This window comes from Ochotona princeps, chromosome 12 (assembly GCF_030435755.1).
Source record: "Ochotona princeps isolate mOchPri1 chromosome 12, mOchPri1.hap1, whole genome shotgun sequence".
Lineage (NCBI taxonomy): Eukaryota > Metazoa > Chordata > Mammalia > Lagomorpha > Ochotonidae > Ochotona > Ochotona princeps.
Window position 1 is genome coordinate 59,949,391 of NC_080843.1, and position 20,405 is coordinate 59,969,795.

At 44.7% G+C, this 20,405-nt stretch overlaps 1 protein-coding gene and 1 long non-coding RNA gene across 2 annotated transcripts in view; one reads left to right on the forward strand and one right to left on the reverse strand.

Moving 5' to 3' along the window:
• Nucleotides 1-15,677, forward strand: LOC131481586 (uncharacterized). Its single transcript, XR_009246426.1, has 3 exons — nucleotides 1-199; nucleotides 3,237-3,351; nucleotides 15,510-15,677. It is a non-coding gene; the product is annotated as an uncharacterized LOC131481586 (long non-coding RNA).
• Nucleotides 6,151-20,405, reverse strand: part of MEDAG (mesenteric estrogen dependent adipogenesis) — a 22,013-nt gene continuing 7,758 nt past the window's right edge. Inside the window, exons 2-5 of the mRNA XM_004577692.3 lie at nucleotides 13,253-13,362; nucleotides 9,776-9,888; nucleotides 8,605-8,890; nucleotides 6,151-6,562 (exon numbers count right to left, since the gene is read on the reverse strand). Coding sequence (XP_004577749.2) covers nucleotides 6,438-6,562; nucleotides 8,605-8,890; nucleotides 9,776-9,888; nucleotides 13,253-13,362 — 634 coding nt within the window. The 3' untranslated portion in view covers nucleotides 6,151-6,437. The remainder of the gene's footprint in view (nucleotides 6,563-8,604; nucleotides 8,891-9,775; nucleotides 9,889-13,252; nucleotides 13,363-20,405) is intronic.

Sequence of the window (20,405 nt, forward strand, 5' to 3'; positions counted from 1 at the left end):
TGTTTCCCTGGCAGGCGCGCAGTGGCAAGCGCTGAACTCTGCGCTGCGCAGGGGTGGGGAGCAGAAAGTGCGTAGAAGTGTTGCTAGTCCCACTGGACACCGTGCTGTCACGCACAAGTTGCAGCGAACTTTCCCCACCGTTAAGAAGGACCAAGTAGGGTGGAAGATTAACCGAAACTGCAGTTTCAGATTTGACACGGTGAATTTTCATCCACTCGTCACTGCTGCTCAACAGGTGGATAAAGCTGCCATGATCTTTGCAAGGAATAGGAACAAAACTGAGTTGGGGGGGGGGGCGGATCTCAAGAAAGTAAGTGTAAACAGGAGCAGAGGCGGGGAGTGAAAAGCTGCCATGGGGTTCTCTCAGACTCAGGAATCAGGAGGCCTCCTTCTGCCCAGCAGCCTTTCCTCCGACTACAAACCCAGGTGTGCTGTGATTGCTGATTTCCTTGTCCTCCTACGCTCACGGGCTGCGTTGTCTTCCACCCCACCTGTGTTAGAGTTTTCACTGGATACGGAGGGGCTTTCATCGTCATCCCAGAGATCACTAGAACCTTCTTTTGGCTTAGTGATCAAGAAGCAGGGTAAGGCACCTCTTTTCTACATGAGACTTACCTAGTTCTGTGCTTCCCTCTGGCTCCAGACGTCTGCTTCCTGCTAGTGCAGACCCTGGGAGGTGGCACAGAATGGCTCACATGAGAGACTCCCGTGGAGTTCCAGCTCCTGCCTTGAACCTGGTCCATCTCCCCACAGTGGCCACATTTGGCCAGTGAACCAGTGGATTTTTTCCCCCTGAAACCCAGTTTTCATGAATTTTGGAAGATCTCCTCCTATTTATGCATTATAATTTTTTTCACCTGAGTAAACTTCTTTTTAAATTCTATTTTGGCCACAAGCATTTTGATATACACTGTATTCTTGGTAACTGCCTGGTAGCTTGATGTATACTGGGAACTGCTTAGTAAGTACTGAGTGCCCACAGGTATGAGCCAGGTGGGTGAAAAGAGAAAGCAGGAAATGTGCATGAGATAATGTTGCCAACTGCTTTAGAGTGCACTTGACAATGACTCCTTGTCCTTGAAGGGGTCATTCCAATACAGGACCTTAGGTGAACTTTAAAGTCTAACAAAGGATGACTTTAAAGGAAACAGAACAAGCATGAACACAAATATCCTGTGACATATGCAAGGAATTTCTTTAAAAAGAGCTAACCTAGAATCTGTGCAGTACAGATCCACCCATATAATGGGAGGAATATTACACATTTTAGACTCTCAAAATGTAAAGCAATGATGAATGGTGAAACACATTAGAAGGCAAAGACTTCTGTTGCTGTTATTAAAAGGAGTGAATCTAAATTAGGATTTAGTAAGTGGCATCTAAATTAAGACAGTAGCACCCAATAACAGATTAACTGTCTGGAAATGGTAGAGCTAATTAGCATAGCAGAGTTGCAGATAAATAGATTTTTAAAATAGAGCACTGAAAGTACATAGCATATAACAAGTGGATTCGTATTAATATCTTAATTTGCCTCAATGTGGCAAGCTGTGAAGTGGTGGGGGGTCTGCACTGAATGCAGTGAGCGGGAGGTGCTCTCTGTCACTTCCCACGGAAGTGCAGCAGGTGCGTCTCTGGGTCCTGGTTTCTCAGGCTGCTGAATGAGGAGAGTAGAATCCACCTTATGGGACCGTGAGATGAATTATTGTACCCATAATCCTTCCATGGCAAAGCCACACGAACCCAAGGAATGGCTTCCTTTTGTCTGATGGATGTTCTCATCTTCATTCTTTTTTTTTTAAATCATTTTTATGTGTACCTCCAAATGTATTTTTAGAGTGGTTCCATTTTACGGTGAGCAGGAGAACACTAGCCCTGCTTTGGAATTTGGGCTGCTGGAGGGGACCCCTCTCCATGACGTTTTTGCCTTTCCTAGTCCTTCAGACAAATACTACCTATGCAATAAATATGGGTTGCATGTGATACCAAAGAGGGGCCATATCCTGAACACTCTAGGAAAAAACTTTCTGGGCAGGGAGAGGCCTGTGGTGAGTCCTGGAGGATGTTTGGACCTAGGTGGCAAAGAATAACCCGTGCCACCCATAGTCCCTGAGGTGTTTGGGTGGTCAGGATGTAGAGATGGCAGTCCCTGCAGGGCATGTCAGGAAGCTGGGACTTCATCTGAACCAGGGAAGACACATTGAGTGGGTGATACGAAGGCCCCTTTCTCCAGGAAGGAGAAGAAACTTAGAGCCACACCATCCTGCCAAAGTAAGTGAATCCTTTACAAATGAACACCTCTAGCACACTGATACGCCTTCCACAGATTTGCTCCCGAGCAGTTAAGAATAGTTGCATTGAGTGGGTTAAGTGTTAATTAGTTGTTTCCATGGAAATGATTAAAACCAATGTCCTTTTGCATTTACACACACAGAGAGAACAGGATGTGAAGCAGTAAAGATAGGGGAGAGGAGACAGTAAGTATAGACGGCTCTAGGCTTAGCTTCTTGAAAAGACAGTGTCCACCCGGGAGTGAGGGACTAGGAGTAACTTAAAATGGAAGGGGAGTAACAAAGTTCAGAGGTCAAGTGTAAAGAGCAAGATGAGCAAGAGATTTTAAACTATGACCCCCAGGTCATGAGAAACCACCCCATTCCCGCATTGTGTAAATGATTTCTGTCCTTGCATTCCTTATGAATAAATTGTCTTTGAGGTTATTGAGAGTTTGCATAAACCAATCACCTGGATACATCAATCCTTATGTATTTGGTTTAAAAATAAATTTCAGGGCCCGGCGGTGTGGCCTAGTGGCTAAAGTCCTCGCCTTGAAAGCCCCGGGATCCCATATGGGCGCCGGTTCTAATCCCGGCAGCTCCACTTCCCATCCAGCTCCCTGCTTGTGGCCTGGGAAAGCAGTTGAGGACGGCCCAATGCATTGGGACCCTGCACCCGCGTGGGAGACCTGGAAGAGGTTCCTGGTCCTGGCATCGGATTGGCGCGTACCGGCCCATTGCGGCTCACTTGGGGAGTGAAACATCGGATGGAGGATCTTCCTCTCTGTCTCTCCTCCTCTCTGTATATCCGGCTTTCCAATAACAATAAAATCTTTAAAAAAAAAAATAAAAATAAATTTCAGTTGTCTTTTTAAAATCTTCTCTCTAAAATTGAATCACAGGTGTGTGAGACATTTTCCTTCCTGAATTTTTCTCATTACATTTACTTCATTGTTTTTTTAGCCTGTACGTCTGTCAGATTTTACCAAGATGGAGAGCTATGGGAAAGCAAGGATGGAGGCAGACATTTGGGCCAGTGACTGATGTGCTGTGTAGTTCGTTTGCATCCTATGTCAGGGTAATGGGGCTGGAGCCATGGAACTGCTGCTGGTTTCTGCCAGTGCTCACCCTGTAGGCAACAGCTGGTGCTTGTGTCAGAGCTGGATGGAGGTCCCAACTCCTGGCTTCAGCTTGGTCCAGCCCTGGCTGTTCCGGGCATTTGGGAAGTGAACCAGATACCAGCACTCTATTTCTGTGCCTCACAAATAAGTAAGTAAATAATTTTTTAAAAATAAAAAGGCAGGTGTGCCTGATACAGCTGTTAAGTCACCACTTGGAATGTCTGTATTCCTTACTGGAGTGTCTTTTGCCAGTTCTGATTTCTTGGCCTTTAATCCAGCTTTCTACTAATGCATGCCTTGGGGTATAGCAGATGATGATACAAGTGACTGGAGATCCTTGCCACCCATGGGGGAGATCCAGATCGAGCCAGTCAGGGCGAGAATCAGCAGGTGGAAATTCTCTGTGTGTCTCTGCCTTTCTAATCTGATGAGAAGAAATAGGTCAAAGTGAAAGCAAGAGCAGGGTTGATGCTTTAGGCATCTTTTTAGGCTGGGACCCATCTCAACATATGGCACGTGGTAGCATATGTGTTAAAACAAATGGGAGGAATGAAGAGTAGATGAACTGCTTAGGTCACTGTCCTACAGATTCCTATTGATCTTAAATAATAAAATATCTGCATTAGTCCTCATTTGTACCTAGATGGGAGACTCTTTTACTGAAGAAAATCTGTTTCTAGATTTTTCATCAACTTTAGATTGCCCGAAATCACATCATTGTGATGTTTGCTAATAAAATACACTACTGCGGTATGTATTTCTTATACACAGTTGATAGAATCTTGCTAAGTGAATATTGAATGACTGCACTTCATTCAGAGTCAACTAAAAAAAGATTAAAAAGAAATTCATTTGTTGACCTGGAGCGATGGCTCAATTGGCTAATCCTCTCCTTGTAAGCACCAGGATCCCATATGGGTCTGCCTGTTCATGTCCTGGCTGATCTACTTCCCAACCTGCTCCCTGCTTGTGGCCAGGGAAGGCAGTAGAGGATGATCCAAACTATTGGAACCCTGTACTATATGGGAGACCAGAAGAGCCTGGCTCCTGGCTTCACATCAGCGCAGCTCTGGCCATTGCAGCATTTGGGGAGTGAACCGGCAGATGGAAGATCTTTTCTCTGTTTTTATTTCTCTTTGTAAATATACTTTTCTAATACTTAAAAACACAGGGCAAAACAAAGCAAGATTATTTATTTGTGTATCTGAGAGACAAAGAAATGAGGAAGAGAGGCAGAGGGAGGCATTCCTGTCCTCTGGTACATTCCTCAGATACCTGCAGTGGCTGGAACTGGGCCTAGCCAGTGCCAGGAACTCAGTGCAGGCCTCCCACAGGGATAGCAGAGACCCACTTACCTGAGTCATCACTACTGTGATGCACACCTACAGAAGCTGGGGTCAGCAGTTGGGACCAGGCATTAAACCCAGGTACTATGATGTTGGGTGTGGGACTCTTAGTAGAGTTATAACCACCAGGCTAAATATGCCCAACCCTGGAAGGGTCTGTAATGATACAAGAAACTTCCAGACCTTATTCTATCCCTACAGTGATCACTGGTACTTGTTCTCAAATTAGAAACATAAAAAAAATCTTCCTGGTCAAAATTGTCTATGGAACTTATAGTTCCTTTGGAAAGCACTTAATAGTTATGTCCATTTAAGGTTTATTTGCACCATATAAATCTTATTCTTCTACTCTTCATTTTTTACTGAGTTTCAATAGTCAATGTTTGTCCTCATCTATTATTAGCAGTACTCCCTTTCTCCTTTATAGAAGATCCCTCTCAACTTCCAGCCCCTTTTTCAAAATCCATTATATTTTTTTTCTTCCACAGGCTCTTCTTGAAAACACAACTGTGCAAACCACTACTCTTTTCTCTGATTTAGCGTACTCCTCCCTCTCCAAATTGCAATGGAGACATCACACACGCAACTTTGGTCACAGGTTTAATCATTTCTAGGTTGAATGCTAAAAAAAGAAAGTTTTAGTCGTGCACACATAGTATATAACATTTCCAATATAAATGGAAGGGCCCGCAGTAGTAGCAAAATGTGTCACACAGGAGCACTTCTAAAAATACAGAAAAACCATTCTCAGGATCCATAACTTTTCCTCGTTACAAGCTTGCAGAGTGATTCATTCATGCAAGTTTATGTATGTTGGTAGACTGATTCTTTTGCTTTTGAAGAATTCTGCTACAGTTACGCGATGAAAAATGCACTGCTATAACAATGTGCTGTGGTAGCTTTGGAACATGCTGTTTTGCTTCTTGTGTTAGGATTGCTAAAAAGCTTATTTAAAATACCCAGCTCACATCATGTGTTTTCACAAAGAGGACAGTGTGCGTGCTTTCCATCCCATTGTCACTTGATCTCACATGACCTGGCCTCATCCTATGTGGCAGGTCGAGTGAGTTCACAGTTCAGTGGGTGGCAGAATTACCTTCCTAGCAACCTGGCTGCTGCACCAGCAAGCTTTGCCTTGAATGTACACACATGTGAAGGATGAAAATCACACCTGTCTGCCCTTGAATGATGGAACAGGCTTAGTGCTCATCTAGGGTTTACAAGACAACAGTACAGTGAGCCTTATACTCCCTGGGATTGGGTGCACACAAGGATGTCCCAAGCAGAGTCAACTTCTCACCTAGAAAGCATGTTAAGTTGACACCCAGGTCCGACAATACCCACAGTGACTGCCAGGGAAACTCTGAGAGAGTGGGGTCCTGGACAAAATGTGCAGTGCTGCTCTGTATCTTTGAAGAGTAAAGGATTCAACATAGTGAATATTACCCCACCATCACCATCACTAGCCAGCTATGCCATGGGGCTAAACCTTTCTATCCAGGTAGCCATAATCTTTAAGGGACTCAGATGCTTTGGGCCTGCCAAGGCATCAAGAAAAAAGGAACAAAAGCACCCTCGGTGGAAGCCGTGGAGGAGACGGGTTTACAAGCAGGTGGAAGCGTCTGCCTCTCATTTCCTCTTGTCCCTTCAACCTGCAGTCCGGCTCAGGCCAAGCATATTGGACTGGTTCAGTCCAATCAGATCAACTGTGTGGGTGTCTCGTCGGATTCTAGAACGCGGGGAAATGGGAATTCTACCAAAAGAGGCTCCGTCAAGGATGATCTGGGTGACAGATTGCAGTTGAAAACGTCATCTATTGAACCTAAAATGGAATAAACAAGGCATGTGTCATTAACAGCACTGCTAAAACAAAAATTCAAAAAACCAACAATGTCTTTAAAACTCATAAAGCCCAATCATTTTAATACAAAACAGAGGATGCTGTCTTTCTCAAAAAATCTCCAGAAGTTAAACAGAAATACATTGCCCTTCATTTATCACTGGGATGTGATTGCCACTTACTTTCTTAGGGGTTAGACTTCATCCACAGTGAGCAGTGTGAACTCTTTCTCACTTGATGGCACAAAGCCCAATTAGGGAAATAGATGTCCAGGACAGAGGTCAGGTTTTGAGGAAATTGCAGCTGGGTTATCACTGTGGCCCTGTGCAATGCCAAGGGGCTGGGAGCCAGGCTCAGCCTGCTAGCTAAGGCAGCAAGTGTTTCTTGGCTGTGGCATCTGGAGTGCTTGTGACAGCTTTCAAGAAGGACCCTATTGCCTGCTCCACTGCTGAAATGGCCCCACAGCTGGCTCAGAGTAAAGTTGCAAGCAAGCACTGCCCAACCTCAGCCCAGGCTCCTTGGCTTCCCAGAGATGTCAGCTTAGGGGACAGAAGGTAAGCCATGTTGAGTCCAGCTGACTCTTCCAGGGCTGCTGCAGCCCACGGGGAAAGCTGAGTGTGTTGGAGGATCAGATGTCTGTGATACTTTAGTCACAGAGCTGCAGTTCATCTTCCCACAGAACACCCATCTAATCACCCCTGCGGCTACAGTGAGGCAGGGCACAGCAACATCTCACAGATCAAGTAGTGCAACCTGAAGGAAAGCAGACACAGAGAGAGACACAGGGAATGAGACAGAGTTAGCTAAAGCAGTGTAGAAGGAAATAGAGATTTACAAAAACAGAAGGAGAGAAGAGGATGGGCAGAGGCCAAGATGGCGAGAGAAGAGAGGAACAGAGAGAAAGAAGAAAACACATAGACAGAGAGGAAATGAGGACAGGGAAGAGGGAGAAAGAGATCACTTGCAGGACAACAAGTGGCCAGGAGTAAGCATTATTGCTACAATCAGTGGAAGAAGCATCTGCTGATAAAGCCATCAATGAAGGCTGTATTTTACACCTGAACTTGGAGGACACTGGCTTCCTCTATTTATCCTCCTGGGTCCTGATCCAAGGTGCAGACCAGCAGGCGACAGAGAACAGGCCTCCAGAGAATATGGGGTGCAAGTCTCCTACCTGAGCCACGTGGAACCTACCCCAGGCTGTTGACAGCTCCCAGTGACATGTCCAGAGTCCTCCTCTCATGGTCTTTCGGGGTCTGGGGGACCCTCCCAAATATTAAAGATACAAATCTGGAGCCCCAACTAATAGCTGACAGTCTTATACCCGGAGTACACACATAGAGAAAACAACATTCGTTCACAATTAAACTCCTGTTAATGTTTAAATGAGTATCAATGGTCACTTCGAAATTTCAAATTATTATTAATTTATTTTACTCATTCATATTAAATAACAAATCATAATTAAATATGAAATTTATAAAACATCTACAGAGAAGCTAGTTTATTGCTTTTGGGGAGTGAACATTTCTTCTAGCTTTCTGCATTACATGGTGGGATATCTCTCTCTCTCTTTTTTTTTTTTAAGATTTATTTTCATTGGAAATTCAGATATACAGAGAGGAGCAGAGAAAGAGAGAAAGATCTTCTGTTTGATGATTCACTCCCTAAGTGTCTGCAATGGCCAGAGCTGTGCTGATCCAAAGCCAGGAGCCCGAAGCCTCTTCTGGGTCTCCCATGTGGGTGCTGGGTCCCAAGGCTTTGGGCCTCCTGCACTGCTTTCCCAGGGCACAAACATGGAGCTGAATGGGAAGTGGGACCACCAGGATTAGAACCAATGCCCATATGGGATCCCGGTGCATGCAAGGCAATAACTTTAGCCACTAGGCCACTGTGCTGGGCCCTGGCTCTCTCTTTGTTCAGTATGTCTTGCCTTTCCATTTAATTGACCACCCTCTTTCCACTAGGTCGTTCTAACCTCTCTCCAACCACATCTCACATACTCGCGAGAATTTTCACCATACCTCTGGAAGTGACACTGAATTTCCGGTCAGAGAAACTGCTCCTTCGAATTAAAGGTTCGCTCATTTTTTCCAGAAATAACTTAATTGTCTCCTTCTTCTCAGGACTGGTGCTTGACAAATTCAGGACTCTTCCATCCACTTTCACAGTGGAATTGCTGAGCCCAAACCAATAGAAGAAATCGAATAATGCATCAGCTTTGAACTCATATGCAAAAGTCAAGTTTTCTCCATTAACCACCTTGTTTCCTGGAGGGAAAAAATTCTTCACTACTTCCTGAAAATCAAACTGAAAAAGAGAAGCACAGAATTGACAGGATAGAGACGAATGTCGGGTTGATGGGTCGGGATGAACAGCCGCCCAGGCATCCAAAATGCTATGCCTTTCATTTCCCTTTAACCAAAAAATGTTGTCCCTTTTTTTTTTTTAGTAGATCTTTGTGTTTCATATGCCATCTAAAGATATTGAACTGTGTGGTCAAAACTGATTTTTATCCCATCTGTAGCAAGTACTAGAAACTGAGTTCACCATATAGGTAGCAATATGATGTGATAAAGAATAAAGTGACCGGACACACAATAGTCCTACTTTCTCTGTGCCTTCATTTTGAACAGTTTTAATTACCAGGTCTCCAAAAGATGAAATGAAAAATTCCCCCCCAAAATGAGTAAGCCTTAAATAAATTTTATTGTATTGTTTGATAGTATTATATTGGTCCAATTTTATTATTGTTGGTAATCTTTAACTGTACTCCATTTGTAAATTAAACTTTATCATATGTATTCATGCGTGGGACCAAAGCATACTTCAAAAAGCGTGTGAAACAATTGAATTAAGGAATATGCTGATTTGGGTGGAATTTTGAAAGTCATACATCATATTTTCATAACAGACCTTTTCCCACTTTTTGAAGGCCTTCTCATCTACATGTATTTCAGTTTAGTTGGCACCAAAATAAGCCTTATCTTTTAATCCTGTTTGTCATGAAGCTTTTGAAGTCCCACATCTGTTGGGTTCAGTACAACTTGTGGTTTCAGGAATACAAATGGTTTGCAGACCGAGGCAGGGGATCAGCCGGAGTTAGGCAAAGGCGCTAGGCACTGGATTCTTAGTGTAAATACACAGGTTCCCCGTGGGCTTGGACGCCCTGGATTCAGACAGGCCCAGGCTTACCTGGAGTCGGTAACTTTCTCCAATCACTGAGGAGATGACCGTGTCCATGCCCTGCTCTATCTGTCTTCGAATCTTGGGGTGCCTCGTGTTCACCAGAAATGCGTACGTCTTCTCTAGAAATCAGCAAGCGGGATTCAGACAGAAGCGTGGACGGGAGATATTAACATGCTTCTTCAAGGATCTGTCCAGCGCTTCCCACCTTCCTAGGAGGTTTTATTCCCATCTGGCCTCCCTCAGACCCTCACTGCAAAGCCCAAGCAGGTGTTTCAGAAATGCTTCCAAGAATTTCCCAGACTGGTGAGGGAGCTCTGGGCTGTTGTAACAGCAGACTAGACCAGGGCCTGGCGCAGTAGCCTAGTGGCCTTGTACAGTAGGCTTGTACGTGCTAGGATCACATATGGGCGCCAGTTCCCATCCAGCTCCTTGCTTGTGGCCTGGGAAGGCAGTAGAGGACAGCCCAAAGCCTTGGGACCCTGCACCCATGTGGGAGACCTGGAGGATGCTCCTGGCTTCAATTCGGATCGGCTCAGCTATGGCTGTTGGGTTGCTTGGGGAGTGAATCAGTGGGCAGAAGATCTTCCTCTCTCTCTCTCCTCTCTGTGTATCTGGCTTGCCAACAAAAAATAAATAAATCTTTAGGAAAAACAAAAGGCAGACTAGGTTATCAGCTTCCCCAGGCTGCGGTTCATCACCAAGTCTGACAAATTACAGGTTCCACACTCTGATTGTCACGGAAGAGAACAAAGCCTCCGTGGATGCACAAGAAAGAGCGTGCAGAATCCAGCCAGCTGCTCTCATGCCCTCACCTTGCTGGATGTCTGAATCACTGCTTAGCGGTCTGTGACATTGCTTCACATGCAAAGCAGAAAATCAGCAGGCTCTGGTGAGAAAGCTGCCCAGGATTTCCATGTCCTGTGTTCCTGCAGCTCTTCCTAGTCTCTTCAGCAAACTAATATTCTCTGGGTTCTAATAATGAGGTGGTTTGATAATAATGAGGTGTCTCCTCTGTGCCCTTAGCCCTGTCACAAATCCAAATATGCCTCCCATTGTTTCAAAATGCACCTATCCCGGCGAACAGTTGTTTCTGTTGTCACTGTCCATTTTGCTTTATTAATCCCTTCTGCCTTTCTGTCCAACTCCACATAATTGAAGCAGTGGGAAGGTTGCTGATTCATCAGGAAATGTGAAATGGCACCAGCAAGCAACCTTTCCATTTTTGCAGTCCTCAGAATCAAGCTCAATGACCTTAAGCATTTCCCCAAGGCGACACAGAGATTTGCGTCACCCTCCCTCTGGGCCAGCCACGAGTGGTTTGAGAATCGAGGACTGTGTTCCAGTCTTGAGACATCTCAGAGCCAAACCTCTGGTCTTTCCAATAAGGGTTTATATTTGCAAGGAATGAATTTTGAGCTAAGCTTGTTTCTCTTGCTTTTTCTACCTATGTTTTTCTTTCTTTCCAATTATTTGGTGGGGGCAGGCACTTTGTGTATACATTACTTTGTATCTTTAAGACAAAAGATGGACAAACAGTTAAAACAAGCAAGCTATTTGATACCTTGAAGTGCCTCCTTTTGAAGATATTTTAGAAAATTTACTTATTTACTTGAAAGGCATGGTTATAAAGAATGAGAAAGGGAGATTTTTTCCATCCTCTGATACATTCCCCAAATGTCCACAACAGCTATGGCAAAGCCAGGCCAAAGTCAAGAGCCAGGAATTTCATCTGGATCTTGCACATCAGTGGCATGAACCAATAATCTGCTATATTCCAAGTGTGTAATGGAAGCTGAATCAGACATTCAGAGTAGCTGGAACTTGGACCATCAGTCCAATATTAGATGCAGGCATCCCAAGCAGTGGCTTAACCTACATGCCACAAAACATCCACCACTTGAATTACATTTCACAAGGACCAAACCATAAGGCAGTCTTATCCCGAATTTGTGCTGACTGAGCAGGTTGTGCCCTGCACAACAGTAGGTGGTGGCATGCACCTTTGCAAACCTGATCTCTCTGTATGTTTATTATGACAAACTTCTAACATTTAGCCTTAGCTTTAGTACTAGTCTGCAGGGAATGGTTGCTTTTTAAATTTTTTGCAAAAGTTCAGGTTTCAAACAATGACGGGTTTCAAACTGGACACGTTGCCTTAATCACAATTTAAACTTTGACCATCTTGGGTTTCTGTATCATAAAATGTCTTTGTTTTATGACTTTTCTCCTAGTTATCCAGTACTTATTTCTGTACCTTCTACAAGACTTGTCATACAACATCACCCAGCAAGATCACCTGTGTCCCTCTCTGTATTTTCACTTCAAATGAAAACAAGGTGGGGATTCTGATTCTTTAGATTCGTCCTGAGTGGTTGGCCCAGGGGGTGTCCTTGATGCAGCTGGGAGTCCTGCTCCTAGAGAGGGCTCTGGCTGGGTGGACTTCAGTAAGCCGAAGAACAGGCAGAGCTCAGATGTTCTAATAAGCAGCGCTTGCTACTGTGTATCCTGCACCTGCCTGTCTCAGCAGGGAGAGTGTCATGACTTTGAATTAGGAAATAAGGAGGATCTGAATGAGTGTGGATGTCTGAGAAAGACTCTGAAATTGCTGGATTGCTTCTTATTAGCATGGACTCATTTAAAGAATGTTATTTAGAAGCAAGTTCAAGAAATCTACCAGTATCATACAACATTATATCTAAGATTTTCCTCACATATCACACTAAGCAGGTATAGGAAGGAAAATATTAAACAGTTAATTTTACCAGATGATCTGATTTCTTGGAAGAAGCAAGAAGAATGTGAAATGCTAGCACCAGAGCATGAAGCATAAAATCATTTACAGATGCTATTTATTTATCTTAGTTTCCCCACCTATAAAATGGGAAGGCAGACATTTGAACCACTGGTGAAGACATCAGTAATATTTGCACACCCCACAGGACAGGGCCTGGGTTCAAGTCCTGCCAGGCAACAGGACTTCAAAGGGTTCAAGTGGGTTCATTTCTGCCACCTGCCTTAGAGACCTGGATTGTACTTCCATGCAGCTAAGATGACTTTAATACTCAAAACTATTCCCATTTGGATGAAGGTTGTTCCTACAGGGGTATTGTGCCAATTAATCATACTAGAGCACCCCTCAGAAGTATTTAGTGTGTAATACAGCACATTGTAGCCTCACGACTCCAGTCATTCTGTCACTCTAAAGACTCAGAATATCAGACCATTCTCTGCCTAGACAGGAGCTAGGGCCTGGAAAGCTCAGAATGTTGGGTCACTTCTTACCTACACAGGAGGTGGGAACAAAGCTCTGAGACAGGGGACTTCTGCTCTAGGGTGTGTAGATGCTGTTTCCAGAGGTTTGTGCAAGGCTCCAGTTGGCCTCACGCACCGGGCTCCAGGATGCTGGCATCGTCACAAGGTGCCTTCCACCCTGCCCCTTTTCCAGTAAGTCAGTCCCTAAATAAAAAATGTTTCTAGACCTACCTTTTGAAGTGTCCTTTTTGGTCAACACATTAATAAAGAACAGCATTGGTTTGCTCAATATGGTTTCCCGGTAGTCTTTATAATCACAGTAGTTGGTCAGTTCCACATATCTATGACAAAGCAGAGACAATTGCAGATGTCACACACCCTCCCACCAACATTAGGAAAGAGTTGTGCTGCTGCTCATGGGTCTACCACAGTTATAACCTTTTGAAAGAAGCCCCTAAAATATGTCCTTACAGGGTCACCGTATTTGTACCACATTAATCCTTCTGGTGGGCTAAGGGAAGAGAGTGTGACCCAGAAGTGCCATGGTCCTTAGGGTGGCCTGGAGTCAGTGCTTGCTCTTAGTGGCAACGTGTACTAGCTATCTTTCATTTGGGCCCTAGGAGTTAATTTGATTTTACAAGAACTCCAAGTCCCTTTGGTGAGAAAATGGATTAAATTCATTCTTGATGTAATGGGTAGATCTTGTCTAGTGGAATCACTGTCTGCTGATTGGTGGGTCTGGAATTTTCCTTCCCATCTCCTCCCTACTTCCCCTCTCCAAGCCCAAGAAAAATCCTGTCGCCTCCACAGATGACACAATCAACCACTATACATATAAACTATTACTAATTCACGTCTTACTGCTTCTGAATTTATGTAATAAAAAATTTAGACTTCTGCCTCATCCTGACTAAATTTAGCCAACTCATTATTCCAACTGAATCTTGACTTTGTCATGAAGCATGCAAGCTTTCTCTTTTCGCCCTACAAACAGTCTAAGTAGCCTTTCTATATCTCCACATTGCTAATAAAAATATCCAAATGCAAATTCGTTTTCTTGCAGAACGTTGATTTTCCATATGCTGAAGCTCACACATGGTGCGGCCATAGGCTGACCCTTGGCTTCAGTCAACGGGGTGAAGGATGATGTGTCTGCCTCACTCTCTGATACACAGAGCCGGTTCCTGCTGTTGTGGCTGTGAATATCCAAGCACAGGGAATGCACAGGCTGAGCTGGCAGCCTGGGCTGCCTTTGCTATGCTGCAGTGTGTGTGTGTGTGTGTGTGTGTGTGTGTGTGTGTCTTACATACAGCTGCAAGCAGGGACAGCTCCAACCATTTCTTTCTGGATGATTGTCCTTGACAATCACAGTCTTAGAGAGCAAGCAGCTGCTGCAGGGGGCACAGGGGGCTGTGGCCACACAGACTTCTGGGGTCTCTCCCCACTGCCTGTTTCCCTCAACCCCTGCAGAAGGGCTAGCATACAAGACTGTGACCCACATGTAGGTCAAGAGCAGGAGGGAGAATATCTACTCTGAGGTTGAAAAACACAGCATCCACTCCCTGTCCCCCAGCTTGGTTTCTTAGAAACCCATGTCATTATCTTTTTCCTGAGATTGTCAGATCTGATTTTGAGAGCTTTTAAATCCGACCCCTGATGGAGATTCTAAAATGCTTCCTGCTTTCTCTTTCACCAAGCTTTTAAGCACTCTTCACCTTGTAAGACATCTGCACTGGTTGGGTTTTGGGGGCTGGGTCTGAAGCAGGGCCAGGGCTCATAGAGCAGGAGCGTTCCTGAGAAGGAAAGGGGGGTGCAGGTGCTGATGCTCAGGGCTATGGGCGAGAAGAGAGGGGGATGGAGAAGGGGCAAAACAAGGAATGGACTGGAAAAAAGATCCCAATCGCTCGGATTCTGTGTGGCTCTCCCTCAGTCCTGCCCTGCCTACACCCACAACAGGACTAGGCAAGATAAAACAGTGAGGTGGGGGCACCTGGGAAGATCGAAGGTGGTGCCCTCATCAGCTGGGAGGGACCTTTTCGTCCCTTGTCCTAAGGACCAACTATCAAAAGGTCCTGAAGGAAAGAAAGGGAAAAGGGAGTCACTGTTGCATTTGTTTTTCCTCGTTCGTTCACCCAATGAATGTGCATGAGGCCCCAAGGATGTGCTGACACCAGTGGGACATACATAGGTGCCTCTGTGGATGTGATGGGTTCAGAGACAAGCAAGCAGAGGGTGGGTGGAGAGCAGGACAGGGGGCTCCCAGCATCATCCTGTGTCCCCCCCCCCCTTGCCATTCATCTACTGACCTGGCATCAACATCAGAAGGGCGGGTGCCTGATGTGGGTGGTGGGGAGTCAGATCCCTTCTGAGGTTCATCCCAAGGTGGGTTTCACATTCTCCCCCAAGCAGGCTTATGATAGAGTTAAGTTACAGACAATGAAGCACCTTTATTTTTTTGCTCAGAGCCATTTCCCTATTCCCTCAACAGCCCACAGTCTGACGGATGTTTTCTGGGGCCATTGTTCGGTGTTTGTGTGCAGCACACCCTGGGAGTTTGCAGTTTTGATTACTTTTGTGATGATACAAAAGACAGTGCAACACTTTCCTTAGCCTCCAAAACTGATCAATGTTTGATTGGAAAATCACCTGATTTTGACGTCTTTGGATTTTCTTTCAGTGAGTCCCTGCCAAATCAAAGGAAACATACAAGAGTTTCAATTTAGAAATGGCATTGGTTGGGAGAATTATTATTTCTCTCCAGGATTCTGTAGAATAAGTTTCTGAACGCTGGGCAGCTCAAAAACTAGTCATTGGGCAAGATCAGAAAAGGAGGCCGCCTGAGCTGAATGTATAACCCATCCACGCATTACGTCTGCAAGCCTGACTGTAATAAAATGACCTGAATAACATGACTGTGTAACATAATTTAATCTGCCTTTGAGGACGCAGAGGCACTTGAAGGGCTGGACCGGGCTGAAGCCTCATCACAGAGCATACCAGTTATCATGGCACTGCAGCTGTGTGGAACACGTCTTACCCCCCAGCTCTGCTGCCAGCATTCACACGCAAGAGATGCTGGCAGTATCCCTGCTTGATAAACTCCTCTCCCTAACCAGGCCACACGTGAGAAACACAAGCAGCCCCTCTTATCCTCCGGTGATACTCTCAAACACGCCCAGTAGATGCCTAAAAGCTCAGAGTCTCCAAGTCCAGACACAGCACTGTAACTATGTTAACTGGATAACTCAGAAGGTTATCTGGTCACCACCAGGCTGGCAATGTACTCTGAAGACAATGGCATAACTCAGGTGCCCTTGTGCTGGAGGCGTGGGTGAGAGAGGTCTCACTATGTTTCTTAAGATGGTGTGCAGTTTACAACCCGTGAATAACTTATTGCTGGCACTTTCCAATTAGTATTTTCTCACCTCAGTTTGTCACAAATACCTTAAGCTAGAGATAACTGAACTGCAGAAAAGAAGGTGAGTTTAGCCGTGCCTCACTCATCCCTGCAGTTTTAGCTTCCTGGTTATGGTGTGACTACTCAAACTGCAGTGAAATAAGTAAATGTGACCAGTCAAACTCACCATTATAACACTTGGATACATAAGTCATTACAACACAAAATGATGAGAGGATTTAGTTGTGAAATCACATAGATACTTAAATCATTAGCTTCGTTTTAAGATAAGCCTAGACTACATTAGGAACTAGTTATTTGATCTTTGATCATGAATATTTCCGAGTGACTAAGGCAAATACTGCCTTTGTACTGGAGTCATCATTAAGGGTGAAAAGCAAACAGTTTCAGACAGACGACAACCCCTTTCAACTCCCATGTCTTCATTGCTTTCGCCTTGGCTCCCAAATGCTGCTAGGCTGAGACCTGCTAAGCCCTTTCCCTGCCAAGACGGAAAGGCAGGACAAGGTCATGGCGAGCACACTGTTTCAAAATGGGAGTCCGTTTCATGACTCCTGCCACGCCCCTAGAGAACAGTGTATTAAGCTAAACAAACCAGGGCTACAAAGCCTCATGATTGCACCAGCACAGGGAAGCTAAGAGAAATTGCTCTCAGGCAGGTAGAGAGCAAGATCGTGACCACCAGAACCTGGGAAGTGGTCAGGAGCAGGGAGAGGACGGTTCATGGGAACAGGGGTGCAGCTGAGGAGGAGGGGCAACTCGGAATGTTCCGTAGCACAGTCAGGTGACTATGGTTGACAGAAATTAATTGAATATATCAAAATGGCTGGCAGAGAAGATTTTTAATGTTTCCAGCAGGAAGAAATGATAAATGCCTGAGGAGACAGATAAGCTAAAAACACACATCATTATACATTGTATGCTGGTCTTGAAATGTCATTTGGATCCCAATATATGTGCAATTACTCTGGATCAATTAAATCAAGTAAAATTAATAGTTTAGAGAAGTGTAGCTATATCATTTACATGCATGAATAAAATGCATAATTTGCCCCAATGTGATGTGTGTATTCATTCATGTCCTAATTTGGATCCAGAGCCACCATTCTCTGTGAGCTTCACTGAGTTTCCTAACCTGTCCTGGCCTGTGCTTTCATTGGTAAGAGGCATGGCAGTGTTTCCTTCTGGTGTAAGGTGGACACACGCCCTTGAGCCCAATAGAAGCTCAATAACCATTACGAGTATCTAGTGTTGGCCACTGAGCTGGCTCATGGCGTGAGGCTCTAAGCCTCCGACGCCCAGTGAGGGCTGGGCTCGGTTCAGCTCTCAGGGAATGAAGCAGTGAGAATGTCTGAAAGCCAAATGAATACGAGGTTCTCCTTTCTCACTCCAATTTTCCCCTTGTTTCAGGCTGGATGGCACAGCCCAGTGAAGGCAGCATCTACGGATGGGTTTGTTACCTCTAGCAACTCAGGAATGGCTGAGAGGTTCCTGCCCTCCAAAATGCCCCCATTCCCCAGAACTTCCTGCAAGTTTTTCATTATCTCTAGAATGATCCAGAAAGCTGCTGCAAATTTCTCTTGGTTCTAGATATTTATTGCTCAAAGACAAGTAGAAATTCAAATCCATGGTTTTCACCTAAGGAGTGTGTGTGTGCATGTATGTGTGTTTAAATCATTCCAACTATACTTCTGGTTTGGCTTTGTTCTGATGCAAAACCTAGGAGGCAGTCAGGTAATGGCTCAAGTATTTGGGTCCCTGTCACCCACCTGGGAGACCTGCTGAGTTCCAGGCTTCTGGCTGTGGCTTGGCCCATAATTTGAGGAGTGAACCAGCCCAGCAGATGGAAGCTCTTTCACTGTGTCTCTTTCAAATAAGTGAAATGAACAGATAAAAATATTTGGGTGTTTGGTCTAGTGGTTAAGACACAGGTTAGGATGCTTAGAACTGCATCCAGATCCTGCTCCACTCCTCTTCCCATTTCCTGCTAATGTGCACCAAGGGTAGCTCTGATGGCTGGGTCCCTGACACTCACTGGGAGGCTGGATTGAGTTTGTGGCTTCTGGCTTAGACCTGGCCCAATCCCATTTTTGGTATTTGGGGAGTGAACCAATCATTGATCGCACTGTCTCTTTCTCTCCTTCCAAAATAAACAACAACGTTAAAAAAATTTATAGATAGGGCCCAGTGCGACAACCTAGTAGCTAAAGTCCTTGCCTTGAATGCTCTGGGATTCCATATGGATGTCGGTTCTAATCCCGGTGGCCCCACTTCCCATCCAGCTCCCTGCCTGTGGCCTGGGAAAGCAATCAAGGATGGCCCAAAGCCTTGGGACTCTGCACCCGTGTGGGAGACCTGGAAAAAGCTCCGGGCTCCTGGCTTCGGATCGGCTCAGTTCTGGCCATTGCAGCCACTTGGGGAGTGAATCGTCGGACGGAAAATCTTCCTCTCTGTCTCTCCTCCTCTCTGTATATTTGGCTTTGCAATAAAAATAAATAAATCTTTAAAAAATTATAAATAAACATCTATCCAAATGTCACATTATACCCTGTAAATATATAATATATAAAAGTATTATTTATAAATTAAAATTTAAAAATCAAGTTTTTGAGCTATTGATGCGAAAACAGGGCCTCAGGACACATAACTGAATATATTTAGAGCAATTCTTTGCAACAGCAAAATGTGGAAACCACCAAGTGTTTACTGACAGATGAACATATAAACAAAACACAATCCATAAGCACAGTGGAATATGAATCAGCCACAAACAGGAAAGAAATGCAGACACATAATATCATATAGATATGCTGAAAGAGACTGGCCAACCACAAAAAGATGAGTATTGCTTAAATCCATTTAAATGACATATCTGGCATAATCAAACTCATAAAAACAGACATTAGAAGCCGACATGGAAGATGGATGGTGGTGGTGATGGCACAACAGTTTGACTGATGGAGCCACCAACCTGAGCACTTGAACAAGTTTAAGACACTCAGCTTTCTATGATGTGCATTTTACCACGGTTTAAGATGAAGGTAAAACAAGTTGACAAAATACAGAAACCGGAGGAGAAACTAAGAACAAAGGCTTTGTGTGGGAGGTCCAGACTCCGTGCGCGGCGCTCGTAACTTAGGCAGTGACACTGAATAAAGGTGGCAGGGACATTCTACTCAACACAACATTCCTGCTGTGCTCCCCATATCTCTGCTCCTCCCCCTTCTGCTTAAGCTGAAGTTTCGGGCTCGGCACTCTAGTGTCTATGACTTGAATTAAGAATATCCAGTTCACTCCTGATGTGTGGTGTGAGGAACATTGGGATGGGGCAGAAGAAGAACCTGCTTGCTCACACACATCATAAATGAAGCACCTACCATGTGCTGGCCCCAGAGACACCAAATAAGAAAGGAAATATTATTGTGCTTCCATGACATCCAGCTCCCCAAATGGAGAACAGACAAGAAGACTGACCATTTCAATACAAAATGATGCATGCAGGCGGTAGCATGGGCTTCACCTGGGAGCCGGCAGCTGGCAGAACACCAACCCCTTCCCAGTTTCTCTTGGTCAGGCTCTGCATTTCAGAGAAATCCAAGGAGACTCGTGCACACTTAAAGTTTCAGAAATTGCTCTTGGGCCCACTCTGCTGCCTTTAACAGACAAACTGGAAAATCAAACACCAGAGAAATGCATGATGGCTTTTTGCATTGCTTTGTTTTGGTATTCATGTGCCCAAGCTTCATGGGGTTATGCTCTAGTCATCTAAATAGTAATTTAAACACTTTATTTTGGAGACAAAGAAGGGATATATATATATCAATCTATATCTATATCTATATCTATCTATACATACACACACACACACACACACACACACATATATATATGGAGAGAGAGAGAGAGAGAGAGAGAGAGAGGGAGAGAATGAGAGAGAGAGAGAGAGCCTCCTATCCCCAGGTTCCC